Source organism: Scylla paramamosain, chromosome 28 (assembly GCF_035594125.1).
Source record: "Scylla paramamosain isolate STU-SP2022 chromosome 28, ASM3559412v1, whole genome shotgun sequence".
Taxonomy (NCBI): Eukaryota; Metazoa; Arthropoda; class Malacostraca; order Decapoda; family Portunidae; genus Scylla; species Scylla paramamosain.
In genome coordinates this window covers 1,006,578-1,022,101 of record NC_087178.1, presented here as the reverse complement: position 1 = coordinate 1,022,101, position 15,524 = coordinate 1,006,578, and the positions used below count along the sequence as shown (strand labels likewise).

Here is a 15,524-nt window from a genome sequence, read left to right as displayed (position 1 = left end):
TCAATCTGAGGCCTGGGTGTGGTGAGGTGTTGATCTAAGGCCTGGGTGTGGCGGGGTGTTGATCTGAGGCCTGGGTGTGGCGGGGTGTTGATCTGAGGCCTGGGTGTGGGAGAGTGTTGATCTGAGGCCTGGGTGTGGCGGGGTGTTGATCTGAGGCCTGGGTGTGTGAGAGTGTTGATCTGAGGCCTGGGTGTGGCGGGGTGTTGATCTGAGGCCTGAGTGTGGCGGGGTGTTGATCTGAGGCCTGGGTGTGGGAGAGTGTTGATCTGAGGCCTGGGTGTGGCGGGGTGTTGATCTGAGGCCTGGGTGTGGGAGAGTGTTGATCTGAGGCTTGGGTGTGGCGGGGTGTTGATCTGAGGCCTGGGTGTGGGAGAGTGTTGATCTGAGGCTTGGGTGTGGCGGGGTGTTGATCTGAGGCCTGGGTGTGGGAGAGTGTTGATCTGAGGCCTGGGTGTGGCGGGGTGTTGATCTGAGGCCTGGGTGTGGCGGGGTGTTGATCTGAGGCCTGGGTGTGGCGGGGTGTTGATCTGAGGCCTGGGTGTGGCGGGGTGTTGATCTGAGGCCTGGGTGTGGTGCGGCGGGGTTATGATAGGACTATATGCGTTGCGGGAAGAACACTAATTTTATGTTCCTGGAAACTTGACAGGCGAGATTGTAGGCCTTCCTGAAAACTTGACAGGTGCGATTCTTGACCTTGCTGGAAACCTGACAGGTGTGATTCTAGGCCTTCCTGGTGACGGGTGTGACTCTAACGCTGTTGGAAACTTGACAGGTGTGATTCTAAAACTGCTAGAAGCTTGACAGGTGTGATGCTAATGCTGCTTAAAGCTTGACAGGTGTGTGTGTGTGTGTGTGTTGTATTGTATTGCAAAAACCTTACGCCATATCGAAATGACACGCTTTTGCTATCGCTATACGCAACGAATGAACACCAATTACCGTTATCCATTCAGCAACACTTACACTTGGTTTATCATATGTCTGGCGAAACCGTGCAGTAAACAAAGACGCTATTGTATTCTTTTCTTGTGTGTGCATACGAGTATAATTTCATGAATGATGACCTGAATCCGAGGCAGTCCCCATAAACAAACCATGAGCCGAAGTATTGGGTAATATTAATTACTACAAAACAAAACGGAAGCGTGTCACAATCTCCGCAACGTGATCACTAATACCTTTTTTTTTTTTATGAAATTCTACCGGAATACTACCATATTTGGTGTTGTTCCTGTGATCAGTAAGAGATAAGAGGTTGGAGTGGAGGGCACGCCAATGAGAAGGACGACACAAACCTCAGTCACTGTCTACACCTGCCCGCGACAACACGCTCACCGGCCGCCCTCACCAGCACCAGCATCCACCTAAGGTTAGCAAGGCGCCCGCCCTCTTCCCTTGTGTTCAGTCTCTTTTAATTCTTGACGACCCCAAACGTAACTTTTGTTTCACTAACGTGGACTTGTGAGCAACAAAATTGTTAGCTGCCATTTATGCTTTGTGACTTGCCTGCATCAGATGGTTGTTGCAAACCCAGTAACTCACCGACTCCCACAGAAACTCCAGCAAAATGTGTGACGACGACGTTGCCGCCCTGGTTGTGGACAATGGCTCCGGCATGTGCAAGGCAGGTTTCGCCGGCGACGACGCCCCCCGCGCCGTCTTCCCCTCCATCGTCGGTCGTCCCCGCCATCACGTAAGTTAATTTTTGCCCTTAAGTCTGGACGTGAGTGTGACACCCAGCAAACTGCCGCTGTGTCCTTCATGGATCTGTCTGTGCCAGCTCTCTATTCTCGGTCGCTGTTTTCAGGGCGTGATGGTGGGCATGGGCCAGAAGGACTCCTACGTGGGTGACGAGGCGCAGAGCAAGCGAGGTATCCTCACCCTCAAATACCCCATCGAGCACGGTATTGTCACCAACTGGGACGACATGGAGAAGATCTGGCACCACACTTTCTACAATGAGCTCCGTGTGGCCCCAGAGGAGCACCCAGTCCTGCTGACGGAGGCTCCCCTCAACCCCAAGGCCAACCGCGAAAAGATGACCCAGATCATGTTCGAAACCTTCAACACACCTGCCATGTATGTTTCCATCCAGGCCGTGCTGTCCCTGTACGCCTCCGGTCGTACCACCGGTATTGTGCTGGACTCCGGTGACGGCGTTTCACACACTGTCCCCATCTACGAGGGATATGCCCTTCCTCACGCTATCCTGCGTCTGGACTTGGCTGGCCGTGACCTCACCGACTACCTGATGACGATTCTGACAGAGCGCGGTCACACCTTCACGACCACCGCTGAGCGAGAAATCGTTCGTGACATCAAGGAGAAGCTGTGCTACGTCGCCCTCGACTTCGAAGAGGAAATGGCCACCTCAGTACAGTCCTCCTCCCTGGAGAAGTCTTACGAGCTTCCTGATGGCCAGGTCATCACCATCGGCAACGAGAGGTTCCGCTGCCCCGAGGCTCTCTTCCAGCCTTCCTTCCTTGGCCTGGAAAACGTCGGCATCCACGAAACCGTGTACAACTCCATCATGAAGTGCGACGTGGACATCCGTAAGGACCTGTACGCCAACACTGTGCTGTCTGGAGGCACCACCATGTACCCCGGCATTGCTGACAGGATGCAGAAGGAAATCACCTCCCTGGCGCCCTCCACCATGAAGATCAAGATCATTGCTCCCCCTGAGCGCAAGTACTCCGTCTGGATCGGCGGCTCCATCCTGGCCTCCCTCTCCACCTTCCAGCAGCTCTGGATCAGCAAGCAGGAGTACGACGAGTCTGGCCCCTCCATCGTTCACAGGAAGTGCTTCTAAACGAATGACTGACGCTATGAAAGAATTGTAATGAATGTACTTGTGCTGTTTTATCTTTTTTTGAATATAATTTATTGATATGATAAAAAAAAAAAATATATATATATATATATATGTTGTTTAAGAAGCTTTATCATTGTGCTTTCCAAGGGTCTCTTTACAGTTTTGTCTTATGTTTTTAAGACTGAGAAATTGTTAAAAAAATTTAAAAAATCATGAAAGATAGAAAATGAACCTTTGGTATCTGCAGCCGCGGGTTTGAGGGAGGGAAAAGGGAACCATGGCTCGGTCATCCTTCAGGAATGGTGACTGCAGGCAGAGGGGATCTTCACCTCGCTGTTATTGAAAAATCACAAAGTATTTTTTTAATATATCGATTTGGTCCTCAAAACGCCTGCACATCCTCGATTGGCGCCTTCCGGATCCCCTGGATGCATTTCCAAGGCCTCCTCTTGCTTGGATAAATACATTTATTGATGGAATGTCCTATGCATTATTTGTCTCGTAATGAAAGGTCGCTGAGCAAGATTCCCTGAGGTCCCTGTGCACCAGTCCGTCGCCAGCAATAGGTTACTTGTGGCACGTAAGTCTTCCAACAGTCCTGACCATTGCATTGGCTTCAGCGGGGTTCAGTTAACATTCATTATCCAGTTACTGCATCTCGTCCAAACGCTAAAACTGGAAAGAATCAAAGGTCACCACCTTGATAAGGGGGGAGGGGGGATTCCAGGTGGGGATCGAGATGGTAACCATCGCAAAAAAAAAAAAAAAAAAAATACGAGCTATTGAAATAGTCATTTGTATTTAGTACCATTGTTTCTGAAGTTTTGTGTCTATTGCAAAGTTCCTGATAAACCTACAGTACATGACACAAATCTAAATATCGAAGATTTTATTACTTTTGCACGTACAGCTGGCTCCATACCTGATGAAGCTGTTTTAAAGCGACATCTGTTGTCTTTTTTCATGGCAGGGGGTGCTTGGCTAGAGCTGTCTTTGACATAAATATTCTAGGCCTGCCCTCCTTCTCTACCCCATCCACATCCCCCCTTCACATACACTTCCCGTTTCCCCATATTTACCATATTCCCTTCCCAATTGCTCTCTCTCTCTCTCTCTCTCTCTCTCTCTCTCTCTCTCTCTCTCTCTCTCTCTCTCTCTCTCTCTCTCTCTCTCTCAAGAAGGTTTCATACAAATAAAAAGAGTAAAAATCCTAATATTTAAGATTCCTTTGTTACAATTATTCTAATGGCAGAACAGCGTCTTCTAGCTTTTGCTTCTTCCTTTCCCTCCGTAGATCCAAGGAAATGTTGCCCTTCTATCACCACCCTTTCCGTGCTCCAAGCTATACGTGGTGTGTGTGTGTGTGTGTGTGTACTGCTGCTGGGGATCATGCTGGGGAGCGACGCATGCGGTAGATGGAGCATACCGCTGGCAGCTGATTGCTCAGGACACCATCAGTGCTCAAGAAACCCCGCCCAGGAAACTACGTTAGCAGTAATTTTCTCCTGTTCTCAATAATTATCAACGTCAGTGATAAGTTAATAAATCGTAGTGATTGATCTGGCTCACTGGTTGGTCGAGCACAGCAAATGAGGAGCTGACTACTTTTCTGTTCACATTACTCATTCAGAAATGTAGCTTGACTACTGCTCTCAACATGTACTCAGAAACGATCCTCGTCAAACTTCCAGTGTCTAAAACTTCCGAAGTAGCAGCAGTCTTGGTCATATGCTGTGATGGGATGTGAAGGTCAGGATTCCTCTGATAAAAGTAAATACGCACATAAGTAAATGATTAAAAAGAAAATAAACAGTTCTGGGTTGAATAATTGCTCCCAGAACATGAGATTCTCTTGCTTGAGGAATTCACACGCTGGCAACAGATTAGACAATGAACACCAACACTTTCAGGGTAACTTCTGATTTTTTTCTTTTATTATAATGTAATTACTGCATATCACAATATTCGCCTCATGATGACAACACATTCATTCACTTCAGCATATGTTTCGATTAACTCAAGTCATATTCGAAGAAGAGGATGGATCTTTCATGATGCAGTAGTTGTAAGTCTGTTCTGTTGTCAGGCCCTGATAAGCAGAGCACAGCTGATAATCTCGTAGTATGTTGTCAATGAGACCTGGCGCTCTTTTCGTAGATGTGAGGAAATGCTTGTGGGTATAATTTTGCGTGTGCGTGTCTTGTTTCGGGTACTCCTTGCCGCCATGAATGTCAGTCTTGTACACAGGACTTTTGTAATCAGTAGAGTCGCGATGACTGCTTTTTCCCCGGTATCGCCTACCACTTGGAGAGATAAGGCAGTGGGTGATAAGACTGGAGCAGGAAAACGTGGTAGGTGGGAGGACAGCAGACGCTACAATTCCTGCTCTCAGACACCAGCAGTAACACCTCCGCTGGAATTTAAGTAAGGTAAGAAAACAGCCATCGTCTTGACGTACGTGCTTAGGAAGTTGTAGGTCCTTACAATACAACTATTTTGTTAACTCTTCTTTGATTTAAGAGTGAGATTTGTCTTTCTGGCTGTTGTTGCAAACACAGTAAATCACCGACTTTCACAGCACACCACCACCATGTGTGACGAAAAGAAGGCCGCCCTGGTGATGGACAATGGCTCCCATTTGAGCAAAACAGGCTTCGCCGGGGACGACACCCCCCGCGCCATCTTCCCCTCTATTGTGGGCAATTGCCGCTTGCAGGTAAGATACACTTGACTAGAAACACTTGACAATGAAATGGATTTTTACTGAGGATGCACAACTATATGTTTTCCACTAAGTAAACTCATATTATGGTGGCGGGCATGGACCAGGGAGACTCCTACGTGGGTGAAGAGGCATGGAGCAAGCGGGGCACCCTCATCCTGAAACATCCCATTGAGCACGGTATTGTCACCAACTGGGACGACATGGAGAAGATCTGGCGCCACACTTTCTACAAGGAGCTCTGTGTGGTCCCAGAGGAGCACCCAGTCCTGCTGACGGAGGCTCCTGGCAGTCCCAAGCCCAACCGCGAAAAGATGACACAGATCATGTTCGAAACGTTTAATGTTCCCGCCATGCAGACCTGTATCCCAGCCGTGCTGTCCCTGTATGCAGCAGGCCTCACCACTGGCATAGCACTCGATTCAGGTGACGGCGTTACACACACTGTTCCCATTTATGACGGTTTTCCTGTTCGTAGTGCCATCCAGCGCCTAGACATGGCTGGTCTTTATCTCACTGACTACCTGCTAACCATTCTCACTGAGCGAGGTTACCCTTTTGCCACCACTTCTGACCGGGATATTGTGCGTGACATCAAGGAGAAGCTGTGTTACGTCACCCTCAACTTCGAAGAGGAAATGGCCAAATCAGACCAGTCGGCCTCCCTGGAGAAGACTTACGAGCTTCCTGACGGCCAGGCCATCACCATCGGGAACGAGAGGTTCCGCTGTCCCGAGGCTCTCTTCCAGCCTTCCTTCTTGGATATGGAAAAAGTTGGTATCCAAGAAACCTTGTACAACTCCATCATGAAGTGTGACATGGACATCCGTAAGAACCTGTACGCCAAAATCGTGCTGTCTGGAGGCAACACCACCTGTCCTGGCTTTGCTGAAAGGATGGAGAAGGAAATCACTACACTAGCGCCCTCCTCTATGCAGATTAAGATCATTGCACCGCCAGAACGTGGATATTCAGTCTGGATCGGCGGCTCCATCTTGGCCTCCCTCTCCACCTTCCAGCAGATGTGGATCACCAAACAGGAATACGACGAGTGTGGATCCTCAATTGTCCACAAGAAGTGCGCATAGAATAATACGCACTTCATATACGAGTATTGTGGAAATGCTGGACATCTGTATCCTTCTTTGTGTTAATGTTTGGTTGTTTATTGTAGTGGTTACAATTAAAAGACTGAATAGGAATGTGGCCCAAAGGGCCACATTCCTATTCAGCAAGGAAGGATTGGATTCCTATTCCTAGCAAGGAAGGATTGGTGTCACTCTTAAGTTGAATCTATTGTGATTTAGTTCTAATCATAGCTGGGCGCGATAACGAAAAAAATTGTCACGATAACCGATAAATCGATAACGATTTATTTTAACGGTTATCGGCAACAGCCGATCATCGATAACTAACGATACATTTATCGGCCGATTGCTGATAACTGATAAATCGATGAATCCAAAATGCCTATATTATATTGGCATATAAAAATGAGCTCCTCCGTTGTTATTCTTGTTACACATGTATGGTCTTCTGGAGCTTATGAAACTATGGGACGCGAACAAAGTCTGCTATCGAAATTTTTGTTTGGAGTTGATTTTGATTTTTGACAAATATTTGAAAGTCATTTTTCTTTCTTTTTTTTTTTTTTTTTACTTTTCATCGAAAAAAAAAAAAAATCATACAAGAAAAAACGATATCAGACTACTGACTACTATCAGATACTGAGTTGGAAATCTTGACAAATATAAGCCCCTCCCAGTAGGGACGACTTCTTTACCAAAATACGAGAGACCTTATTGTGTTGTGGGGCGGGGTGTGACTCCATAGGTGAAGTTCATTTGTTCTCACTTTGCTTTACTTGCCCTCACTATCTGGCCTGTAACTTCCTCAGGAATTGAAACGGTCAAATTTATTCCCTTTAAGATTCTCTCTCTCTCTCTCTCTCTCTCTCTCTCTCTCTCTCTCTCTCTCTCTCTCTCTCTCTCTCTCTCTCTCTCTCTCTCTCTCTCTCTCTCTCTCTCTCTCTCATAAACTATTTATCCAGAAAGGATATATTGAATGAGCTTAGTGACACAGAATTCATCAGAAGATAATGTTTAGACTGATCTAGTGAAGGAATCCTGACAGAGGGACAGAGAAGAGCAACCACCCACTTACCACCAAAATGAAAGTGATCATAAGACATCTTGCTGCTGGGAAAACTACTGGAAAAAATGCAGTCGTGCAGTAATGATGGCCTAACGGTTCATTGTGAGAGCCACAGGTAGCTCGGGATTGCCCCTGAGTGTCAAAAACTGTTTCTTTATATCGACGCTTTTCAACGGGGCCACATTTAGCTTATCTTAAAGATCGAACTACTGTCTTACACTCTGTTTCTCTCCTCCAAATATATAAAAATAAAGTAAATATTTATAGAAACAATAAATTAGTAATAAACGGCAGCTTTTGCTATGTCTTTTAATATTTCAAATCAAGTAACCTTGTTCTAGAACCGAATTATGGTACCATAACTGAAGCAATAATGAGTTCAAAATTTTGTTCGAAAAGAGATTTGTCCGAAAACGGAGGCGTTTGGCAACTGAGGCTCTACTGTGTGTGTGTGTGTGTGTGTGTGTGTGTGTGTGTGTGTGTGTGTGTATAAATAAACAGATAAATAAATAAATAAATGAATATATATATATATATATATATATATATATATATATATATATATATATATATATATATATATATATATATATATATATATATATATATATATATATATATATTCTATTGTTTTAGCTAGTCTCCACTAGCTCACCCTGATCTCAGGACATCAGCTGGGTAAGAAGACTTTTTATTGTTATTATTATTGTTATTATTATTATTATTATTATTATTATTATTATTATTATTATTATTATTATTATTATTATTATTGTTATTTTACTTTATTTTTTTTGTGATTGTCTTTATTTAGTTCATTTTTCATATCTTAAGAATTTCAAGGGATGATTGTAACCTGTACAGCCATTGATTCAAGAGAACATTCGTCGTTGCCTCTCCTAATTCTGAAGAACCCATCTTCACCCCACTGGTTGCCCCATGAGTTCTTGACAATCCAGTACTTTTCCCCTGTGTCTTCGTCCGCCCCGTAGCCCACCACCAGCACCACGTGGTTTGTTATCTGAAAGAAAAATTGCAGATAGGGAAAAACGTGGGTGTTAGGCAGTGCATCAACACTCATTAGAGAAGCACTGCTTGTTAGATCTCAAGACCTCCCACAACAACTCCTAAACAAGGAAACATTTGAGTAGCTAATGCTATAAAGCTATGAAAATGCCTATAATTGTACATGATCTTGTATTTTTTTTCCCCAACACTAAATATTGACTCACTGGGCAGTGTACTATGCATCATGAACACACCTCAAAGGGGTTGAACTCATTCCTAAGGCCAGTGTAGTGGTAGATGCCTCCATCGTAGTTGTGGAAGTCATCGTATACCATGAATGAAACAGATATCGGCCCTGTCTCTACCAATGCCTCCAACATTACTTCCTCATTGCATGCCCCATAGTAGCCTCCCACATGCTTGTATGCACTGACGTAGGTGCGTGGGCAGGACAAATTGGTGTTGCAAGAATCTTCCTGAAAATGCAAGTCATTGAGTATCATCAGAAGTCTCCAATTTTCTGTGCAGTAATAAAATATGGAGCGAAGAATTAACTCAGAAAGCAGTAAATAAGAACAGAGGTAATGAAGAACCTTCTTTGTAGAGTAATGAATTCTTTGGCCACATCAGGAAGATGAAAGCCACATGACAAACTTACTTTTCCTGTGTAAGTGTTACACTCCTCAGCCACAACTCCTTGGTCTTGAGCGTAGCGTCCTGCAATCAGATAATCAAAGCCGCCCAGGCAGCCTTGGGCGAGCAATGAGCACGACACAACATCCTGGAAGGAAAGGGAAAATAGAGTTGCATTATTACTATTTATTTTTAGTTATGGTTAAATCAAGATTCTATATGTTTCACTGGTATGAGCAGATAATAAAATAACAGGTTAGCGAAAAAACAAAAAAAAAGAATCAAACTGGAGACAATAGCCAATCTAAACACTGTTGAGAACACAGCTAATCATCTCTGTAGTCTTTACAAACAGTCTTGGTTGGAGAGCAAATAATTTCTGAATATGGCCCAACATGCTGGGATGTCACTACTTTCTCAAAGGAGCAGACTGGTACACACACTTTACCTGAGGGGAGAAGACATCCTGTCGCTGATTCTGAGTTGCAATCCTCACTTGGGACTCTAGGTTGGCCATGGAGGCGAAGGCATAGCAGGACCCACAAGATCCTTGATTACGCACAGGGGATACGTAGTTTACCCCAGACACGTTGCGCCAGTCGAAGCTGTTTGGCAAGAGAGCAACCCGGGCCTTCTGCTCGGCTGTGGCAGGGGCAGGGACAGGCAGGGACTGCAGGTCAGGCCATACACTTCCCCCACGACGTTGCACCTCCCCTGTTGTGAATCTAAGATGCAGCGTAAAGGAGAGTGTTGAAAAAATGGCAGCACAGTCACATGAAGTAATTTTTTTTTTTTTTACATGGTGATTCTCTCTCTCTCTCTCTCTCTCTCTCTCTCTCTCTCTCTCTCTCTCTCTCTCTCTCTCTCTCTCTCTCTCTCTCTCTCTCTCTCTCTCTCTCTCTCTTACTTTTCCAACTCGGGATACTCTTTAGCTCGCCATGACCTTTGCACCTTGTTGATTTTTTGCACAAGAGCTGGGTCATTCTTGTAAGGCTGAACCAAATCCATGCGGGTTAGTCGTTTAGTTGTTCGGGGAGGCACCTGAAGAGAGAAGAGTGAAACAGATTTTTCCCTAAAGACAAATCCTTTTAATATTAAAAATTCAAGGTGCTGAAGAGAAGATCATTGGAGGGGAGCTGTTGACAGAGTTATGTAATCTAGCTTATATTTACTAATTCTGTGGGCACAAGTGCATTTATGTTTCATAGCATATAGTTTCTGCTTACCTCAGTTGTTTTGGTGGCATTGAAACAAGACCAGTTTCTCACAGTCTTGTCACGGGACCAACCGGTGAAGGTGTGGCCGCAGTAAGAGGTGACAGAATTCTCTCCTGTCTCATAATACAAGAAGGCAAAGTATGACCTCTGGTTGATGTTGATCTGAAGGGAGAGCATAACATGATAATGTGACTTTTTTCCCCTCGTTAAAAGTAACATATCAACCAATTCATTATCATTTGAAACTAGTTTACACCTCAACAGAAATGATGAAGAAACGTAAGGGCTTTTCTTCCCAGATGGATGCTACATTAAAACTAAAAACATTTGAAAAGAACAATATCTTGACATCACAACCTCAAAACCTTGGTTGTATATCATAGTCCAGGTGCCTGCATTGCTCAGCTCATCGGTGGCAATATCAGGGAAAGCAAGTGTGAAGTTCTTGACATGTACTATGGCACCAAGTGTGTCACAGTCAATGTTGTGGCTTCCCAAACGCTCCGTCTCCATAAAAGTCCAAGTACCACGGACATCCTCGTAGAGACAATTTGCAGGAGTGTCACCTGCTGCGAGCTGGATGATACCAGCTATAAGTAAAGCGCCAAGGATCTGGGAAGAAAAGAATTGTTGTTGCATGAATTGTCAGACTGATTGGAACCTTGAAGGAAAGGTGGTCAGCTTAGGCCATGTATGCCAGTGCTATGTGTGCCATATATCTCAAGAGGGTGAGTGAAATAACTATGTACACTCAGTACTCTGCTACTACACATTCCTCCACTGCTGTTCACTGCTGCTAGCATGCACACCATAAAAGTTGCCACCCTTGTGCTGTCTGCACCTTCATGCAAAAAAAAAAAAAAAAAGAAAAAAAAAAAACTGTCATTAGATTTGAATGGTAGAGGCTGTGTGGTACGTTGCAGGTGACTGGCACTACATTATCAGCATTCTTCACTGAGTAACTGGTTAATGCTCCTGTCTCTTTACTTATTTAGTCAAGTGCATCTCCATGTATTAAAAAAGAGAAATGTTGGGACCAGATTTTGTATAGGATATTCTGCAAGAGGATGCTGATGATGGATACATCAGAAAAAAGAAGAGGCAGATGGGCAAAAAACCAACTTATTCCTATTGATTCTTGAATTTAGTTATTGTGTATTTTTGGTATTTGCTGTGATGTGACCAGTTAAGTGCTGCAGCTGGTCATAAGTAAAAATCTAAGAGTGTGGTGGTAATTGTTTTAATCAAGGATGTCAAATTAGCTTGTTTGTTTTTTTTACCTTACCATGTTGGCTGGCAGCTGGTGGCGATGTGTTTTTGTGGTGTACGAGTGTCTTGTACTTATATATGTTGTTTGCCATGGACTGATAAATTCAAGGTTTCCTGATTAGCATGATACAGATAACATAATGTAATGAATTTGCATATGGTCATGTTTTGAAGCCAGAATGATGATTGCATTCAAACTGCCTCAGTATTTTCTGCTTGTTCCAAAAAGGCAACTGGAAGGATTTGAGAGAGGGAAATGGGAGTCCCCTACTTTGTACAAGTATTACTGCAATTTCATGTGTTGTTTTATCTTGGCTACTCTCCCTTATTCCCCTTGAGGGACCTTGTCCTATTTGTAGGCATCACTCATGGGAGAGGAAACACCTGTGTGCACAACCTGTTTATTTCCCACCTTCTTCAAGTAGAAGGAAACAGATGAAGCTTGGCAGCTTTATAGTTATAGGTATTTTTTCAGGGAAGTGATTTTCTTGTATTATAAGGGATAAAGTTTGGTGTGCAGGCAGTACTTGTATGTCGGGAGAAATCGTGATGACTGGTTTGAAAGAACATGGTTACCAAACTTACTTTCCCACAGCTACTGCCTCACAGGAGGAGGCAGTAGACACCTGCCGAAACAATAATTACTCCCAGTGAGGTGTGCAGCACTGGATGAGGGGGTGCTGTGAACTTATCATTAAACCCAGCTGTGACCTCACTGAACGTTTCCCTTTGTGTCTCACAACACAAGGGGGCAGTCACAGCCTGCCCTCTAAAGACAACTCTCTTCCTCCACACAAAACTACAAGCACCTAATAACACACACACCCTTCACTCAAAAATTTTAAAATCATCATGGCGACTCCTACACCAGCCTCGGAGTCCCCATCTGGGGAGGGGACCATAAATGTCCCCAGGTCGGACTGCCTCTCTGTCGACGACCCTAAGTGTCTTGACATCCCCCTCAACTTTTTCTTCATTAACTTCTGCAACATTCGCGGTCTAAGATCTAATTTTCAATCTGTAGAACACCACCTCTCCTCTTCTAAACCTCATCTTCTTTTCCTCACTGAAACTCAGGTGTCTGAGGCAACTGACAGTAGCCCCTTTTCTGTTCCCTCCTACTTTCTCTATCCTCATTTTCGATCCAAAGCTGGATGCTGCGTTTATGTGCGCAATGACTTAACCTGCTCTCGTGCCCACGCTCTTGAATCGTCCGAGTTTTCCACCATCTGGCTACGACTACAGAGTCACTCTCATACTAAATTTATCTGTGCTGTATACCTCTCACCTAACTCCTCTGATTATAAGAAATTCTCTGACTACTTAACTTCCAAAGTGGAGCACATTCTGACCCTCTTCCCTTTTGCAGAGATCTCCATTCTTGGAGACTTCAATGTTCACCACCAGCTTTGGCTATCCTCTCCCTTCACTGACCATCCTGGTGAACTAGCCTACAACTTTGCTATCCTCCATGACCTAGAGCGATTGGTGCAACACCCTACTCGTATTCCTGACCGTCTTGGAGATACGCCCAACATTCTCGACCTTTTCTTGACCTCTAATCCTGCTTATGCTGTCACCCTTTCTTCTCCGTTGGGCTCCTCCGATCACAATCTCATATCTTTATCTTGTCCTATCGCTCCAATCCCTCCTCAGGATCCCCCTAAGCGAAGGTGCCTCTGGCGTTTTGCCTCTGCTAGTTGGGGGGACCTGAGGAGGTATTTTGCTGATTTTCCTTGGAATGACTACTGCTTCTGTGTCAGAGACCCGTCTTTGTGTGCTGAGCGCATAACAGAAGTGATAGTGTCTGGCATGGAGGCGTACATTCCTCACTCTTTTTCTCGTCCTAAACCTTCTAAACCTTGGTTTAACACAGCTTGTTCTCGTGCTATACATGATAGAGAGGTGGCCCACAAAAGGTACTTCAGCCTTCCATCACCAGAATCTCATGCACTTTATATTTCTGCCCGGAACCATGCCAAGTCTGTTCTCCAACCAGCTAAAAACTCCTTCATTAACAGAAAATGTCAAAACCTTTCAAGATCTAACTCCCCTCGTGATTTCTGGCATCTAGCCAAAATTATCTCCAATAACTTTGCTTCTTCTTCTTTCCCTCCTCTATTTCAACCAGATGGCACCACTGCTATCACATCTATTTCTAAAGCTGAACTCTTTGCTCAAACCTTTGCTAAAAACCCTACCTTGGACGATTCTGGGCTTGTTCCTCCCTCTCCTCCACCCTCTGACTACTTCATGCCACGTATTAAAATTCTTCGCAATGATGTTTTCCATGCCCTCGCTGGCCTAAACCCTCGGAAGGTTTATGGACCTGATGGGGTCCCTCCTATTGTTCTCCGAAATTGTGCCTCCGTGCTTGCACCTTGCCTAGTCAAACTCTTTCAGCTCTGTCTGTCAACATCTATCTTTCCTTCTTGCTGGAAGTTTGCCTACATTCAACCTGTTCCTAAAAAGGGTGACCGTTCCAATCCCTCAAACTACCGTCCTATTGCTTTAATTTCCTGCCTATCTAAAGTTTTTGAATCTATCCTCAACAGGAAGATTCTTAAACATCTATCACTTCACAAAATTCTATCTGATCGCCAGCATAGGTTCCGTCAAGGCCGCTCTACTGGTGATCTTCTGGCTTTCCTTACTGAGTCTTGGTCATCCTCTTTTAGAGATTTTGCTGAAACTTTTGCTGTTGCCTTGGACATATGAAAAGCTTTTGATAGAGTGTGGCACAAAGCTTTGATTTCCAAACTACCCTCCTACGGTTTCTATCCTTCTCTCTGTAACTTCATCTCAAGTTTCCTTTCTGACCATTCTATTGCTGCTATGGTAGACGGTCATTGTTCTCCTAAATCTATTAACAGTGGTGTTCCTCAGGTTTGTGTCCTGTCACCCACTCTCTTCTTATTATTCATTAATGATCTAAACCAAATTTCTTGTCCTATCCACTGCTACGCTGATGATACCACCCTGCACTTTTCCACGTCTTTTCATAGACGTCCAACCCTTTAGGAGATAAACATATCACGCAGGGAAGCCACAGAACGCTTGACTTCTGATCTTTCTAAAATTTCTGATTGGGGCAGAGCAAACTTGGTATTGTTCAATGCCTCAAAAACTCAATTCCTCCATCTATCAACTCGACACAACCTTCCAGACAACTATCCCCTCTTCTTCAATGACACTCAACTGTCCCCCTCTTCTACACTGAACATCCTCGGTCTGTCCTTTACTTATAATCTGAACTGGAAACTTCACATCTCATCTCTAGCTAAAACAGCTTCTATGAAGTTCGGTGTTCTGAGACGTCTCCGCCAGTTTTCCTCACCCCCCCCCCCCAGCTGCTAACTCTGTACAAGGGCCTTATCCGTCCATGTATGGAGTATGCTTCACATGTCTGGGGGGGTTCCACTCATACTGCTCTTCTAGACAGGGTGGAATCAAAAGCTTTTCGTCTCATCAACTCCTCTCCTCACCGCCGCAATGTTGCATATCTAGCTGTCTTCTACTGCGATTTTCATGCTAACTGCTCTTCTGATCTTGCTAACTGCATGCCTCCTCTCCTTCCGCAGCCTCGCTGCACAAGACTTTCTTCTTTCTCTCACCCCTATTCTGTCCACCTCTCTAACGCAAGAGTTAACCAGTATTCTCAATCATTCATCCCCTTTCTCTGGTAAACCTTTTATAGGACTCTGGT

General features: G+C 44.6%; 4 protein-coding genes across 7 annotated transcripts; 2 read left to right on the top strand and 2 right to left on the bottom strand.

The window, feature by feature from the left end:
- On the bottom strand, window positions 1-1,360 carry LOC135115137 (uncharacterized). Its single transcript, XM_064031637.1, has 2 exons — window positions 1,336-1,360; window positions 1-563 (listed from the first exon to the last, which is right to left on the bottom strand). The coding sequence occupies exons 1-2, from the start codon at window positions 1,358-1,360 to the stop codon at window positions 1-3; spliced, it is 588 nt and encodes a 195-aa protein (XP_063887707.1).
- On the top strand, window positions 1,242-2,936 carry LOC135115108 (actin-2-like). Its single transcript, XM_064031605.1, has 3 exons — window positions 1,242-1,369; window positions 1,555-1,693; window positions 1,808-2,936. The coding sequence occupies exons 2-3, from the start codon at window positions 1,568-1,570 to the stop codon at window positions 2,810-2,812; spliced, it is 1,131 nt and encodes a 376-aa protein (XP_063887675.1). The 5' UTR covers window positions 1,242-1,369; window positions 1,555-1,567; the 3' UTR covers window positions 2,813-2,936.
- Window positions 2,937-5,053: 2,117 nt separating this feature from the next.
- LOC135115109 (actin, clone 302-like) lies at window positions 5,054-7,991 on the top strand. Of its 2 annotated transcripts, none has more exons than XM_064031606.1 (3): window positions 5,054-5,244; window positions 5,394-5,531; window positions 5,645-7,991. In XM_064031606.1, the coding sequence occupies exons 2-3, from the start codon at window positions 5,406-5,408 to the stop codon at window positions 6,623-6,625; spliced, it is 1,107 nt and encodes a 368-aa protein (XP_063887676.1). In that variant the 5' UTR covers window positions 5,054-5,244; window positions 5,394-5,405; the 3' UTR covers window positions 6,626-7,991. The 2 variants fall into 2 exon arrangements, with proteins under 2 accessions (XP_063887676.1, XP_063887677.1); XM_064031607.1 differs by having other exon boundaries at window positions 5,189-5,244; window positions 5,612-7,560.
- LOC135115105 (dipeptidyl peptidase 1-like) lies at window positions 7,468-11,936 on the bottom strand. Of its 3 annotated transcripts, none has more exons than XM_064031602.1 (8): window positions 11,835-11,936; window positions 10,907-11,161; window positions 10,559-10,711; window positions 10,240-10,373; window positions 9,781-10,057; window positions 9,358-9,480; window positions 8,954-9,175; window positions 7,468-8,712 (listed from the first exon to the last, which is right to left on the bottom strand). In XM_064031602.1, the coding sequence occupies exons 1-8, from the start codon at window positions 11,835-11,837 to the stop codon at window positions 8,530-8,532; spliced, it is 1,350 nt and encodes a 449-aa protein (XP_063887672.1). In that variant the 5' UTR covers window positions 11,838-11,936; the 3' UTR covers window positions 7,468-8,529. The 3 variants fall into 3 exon arrangements, with proteins under 3 accessions (XP_063887672.1, XP_063887669.1, XP_063887671.1); XM_064031599.1 differs by having other exon boundaries at window positions 11,830-11,925; XM_064031601.1 differs by lacking the exon at window positions 11,835-11,936 and adding an exon at window positions 11,299-11,726.
- Window positions 11,937-15,524: the final 3,588 nt, after the last annotated feature.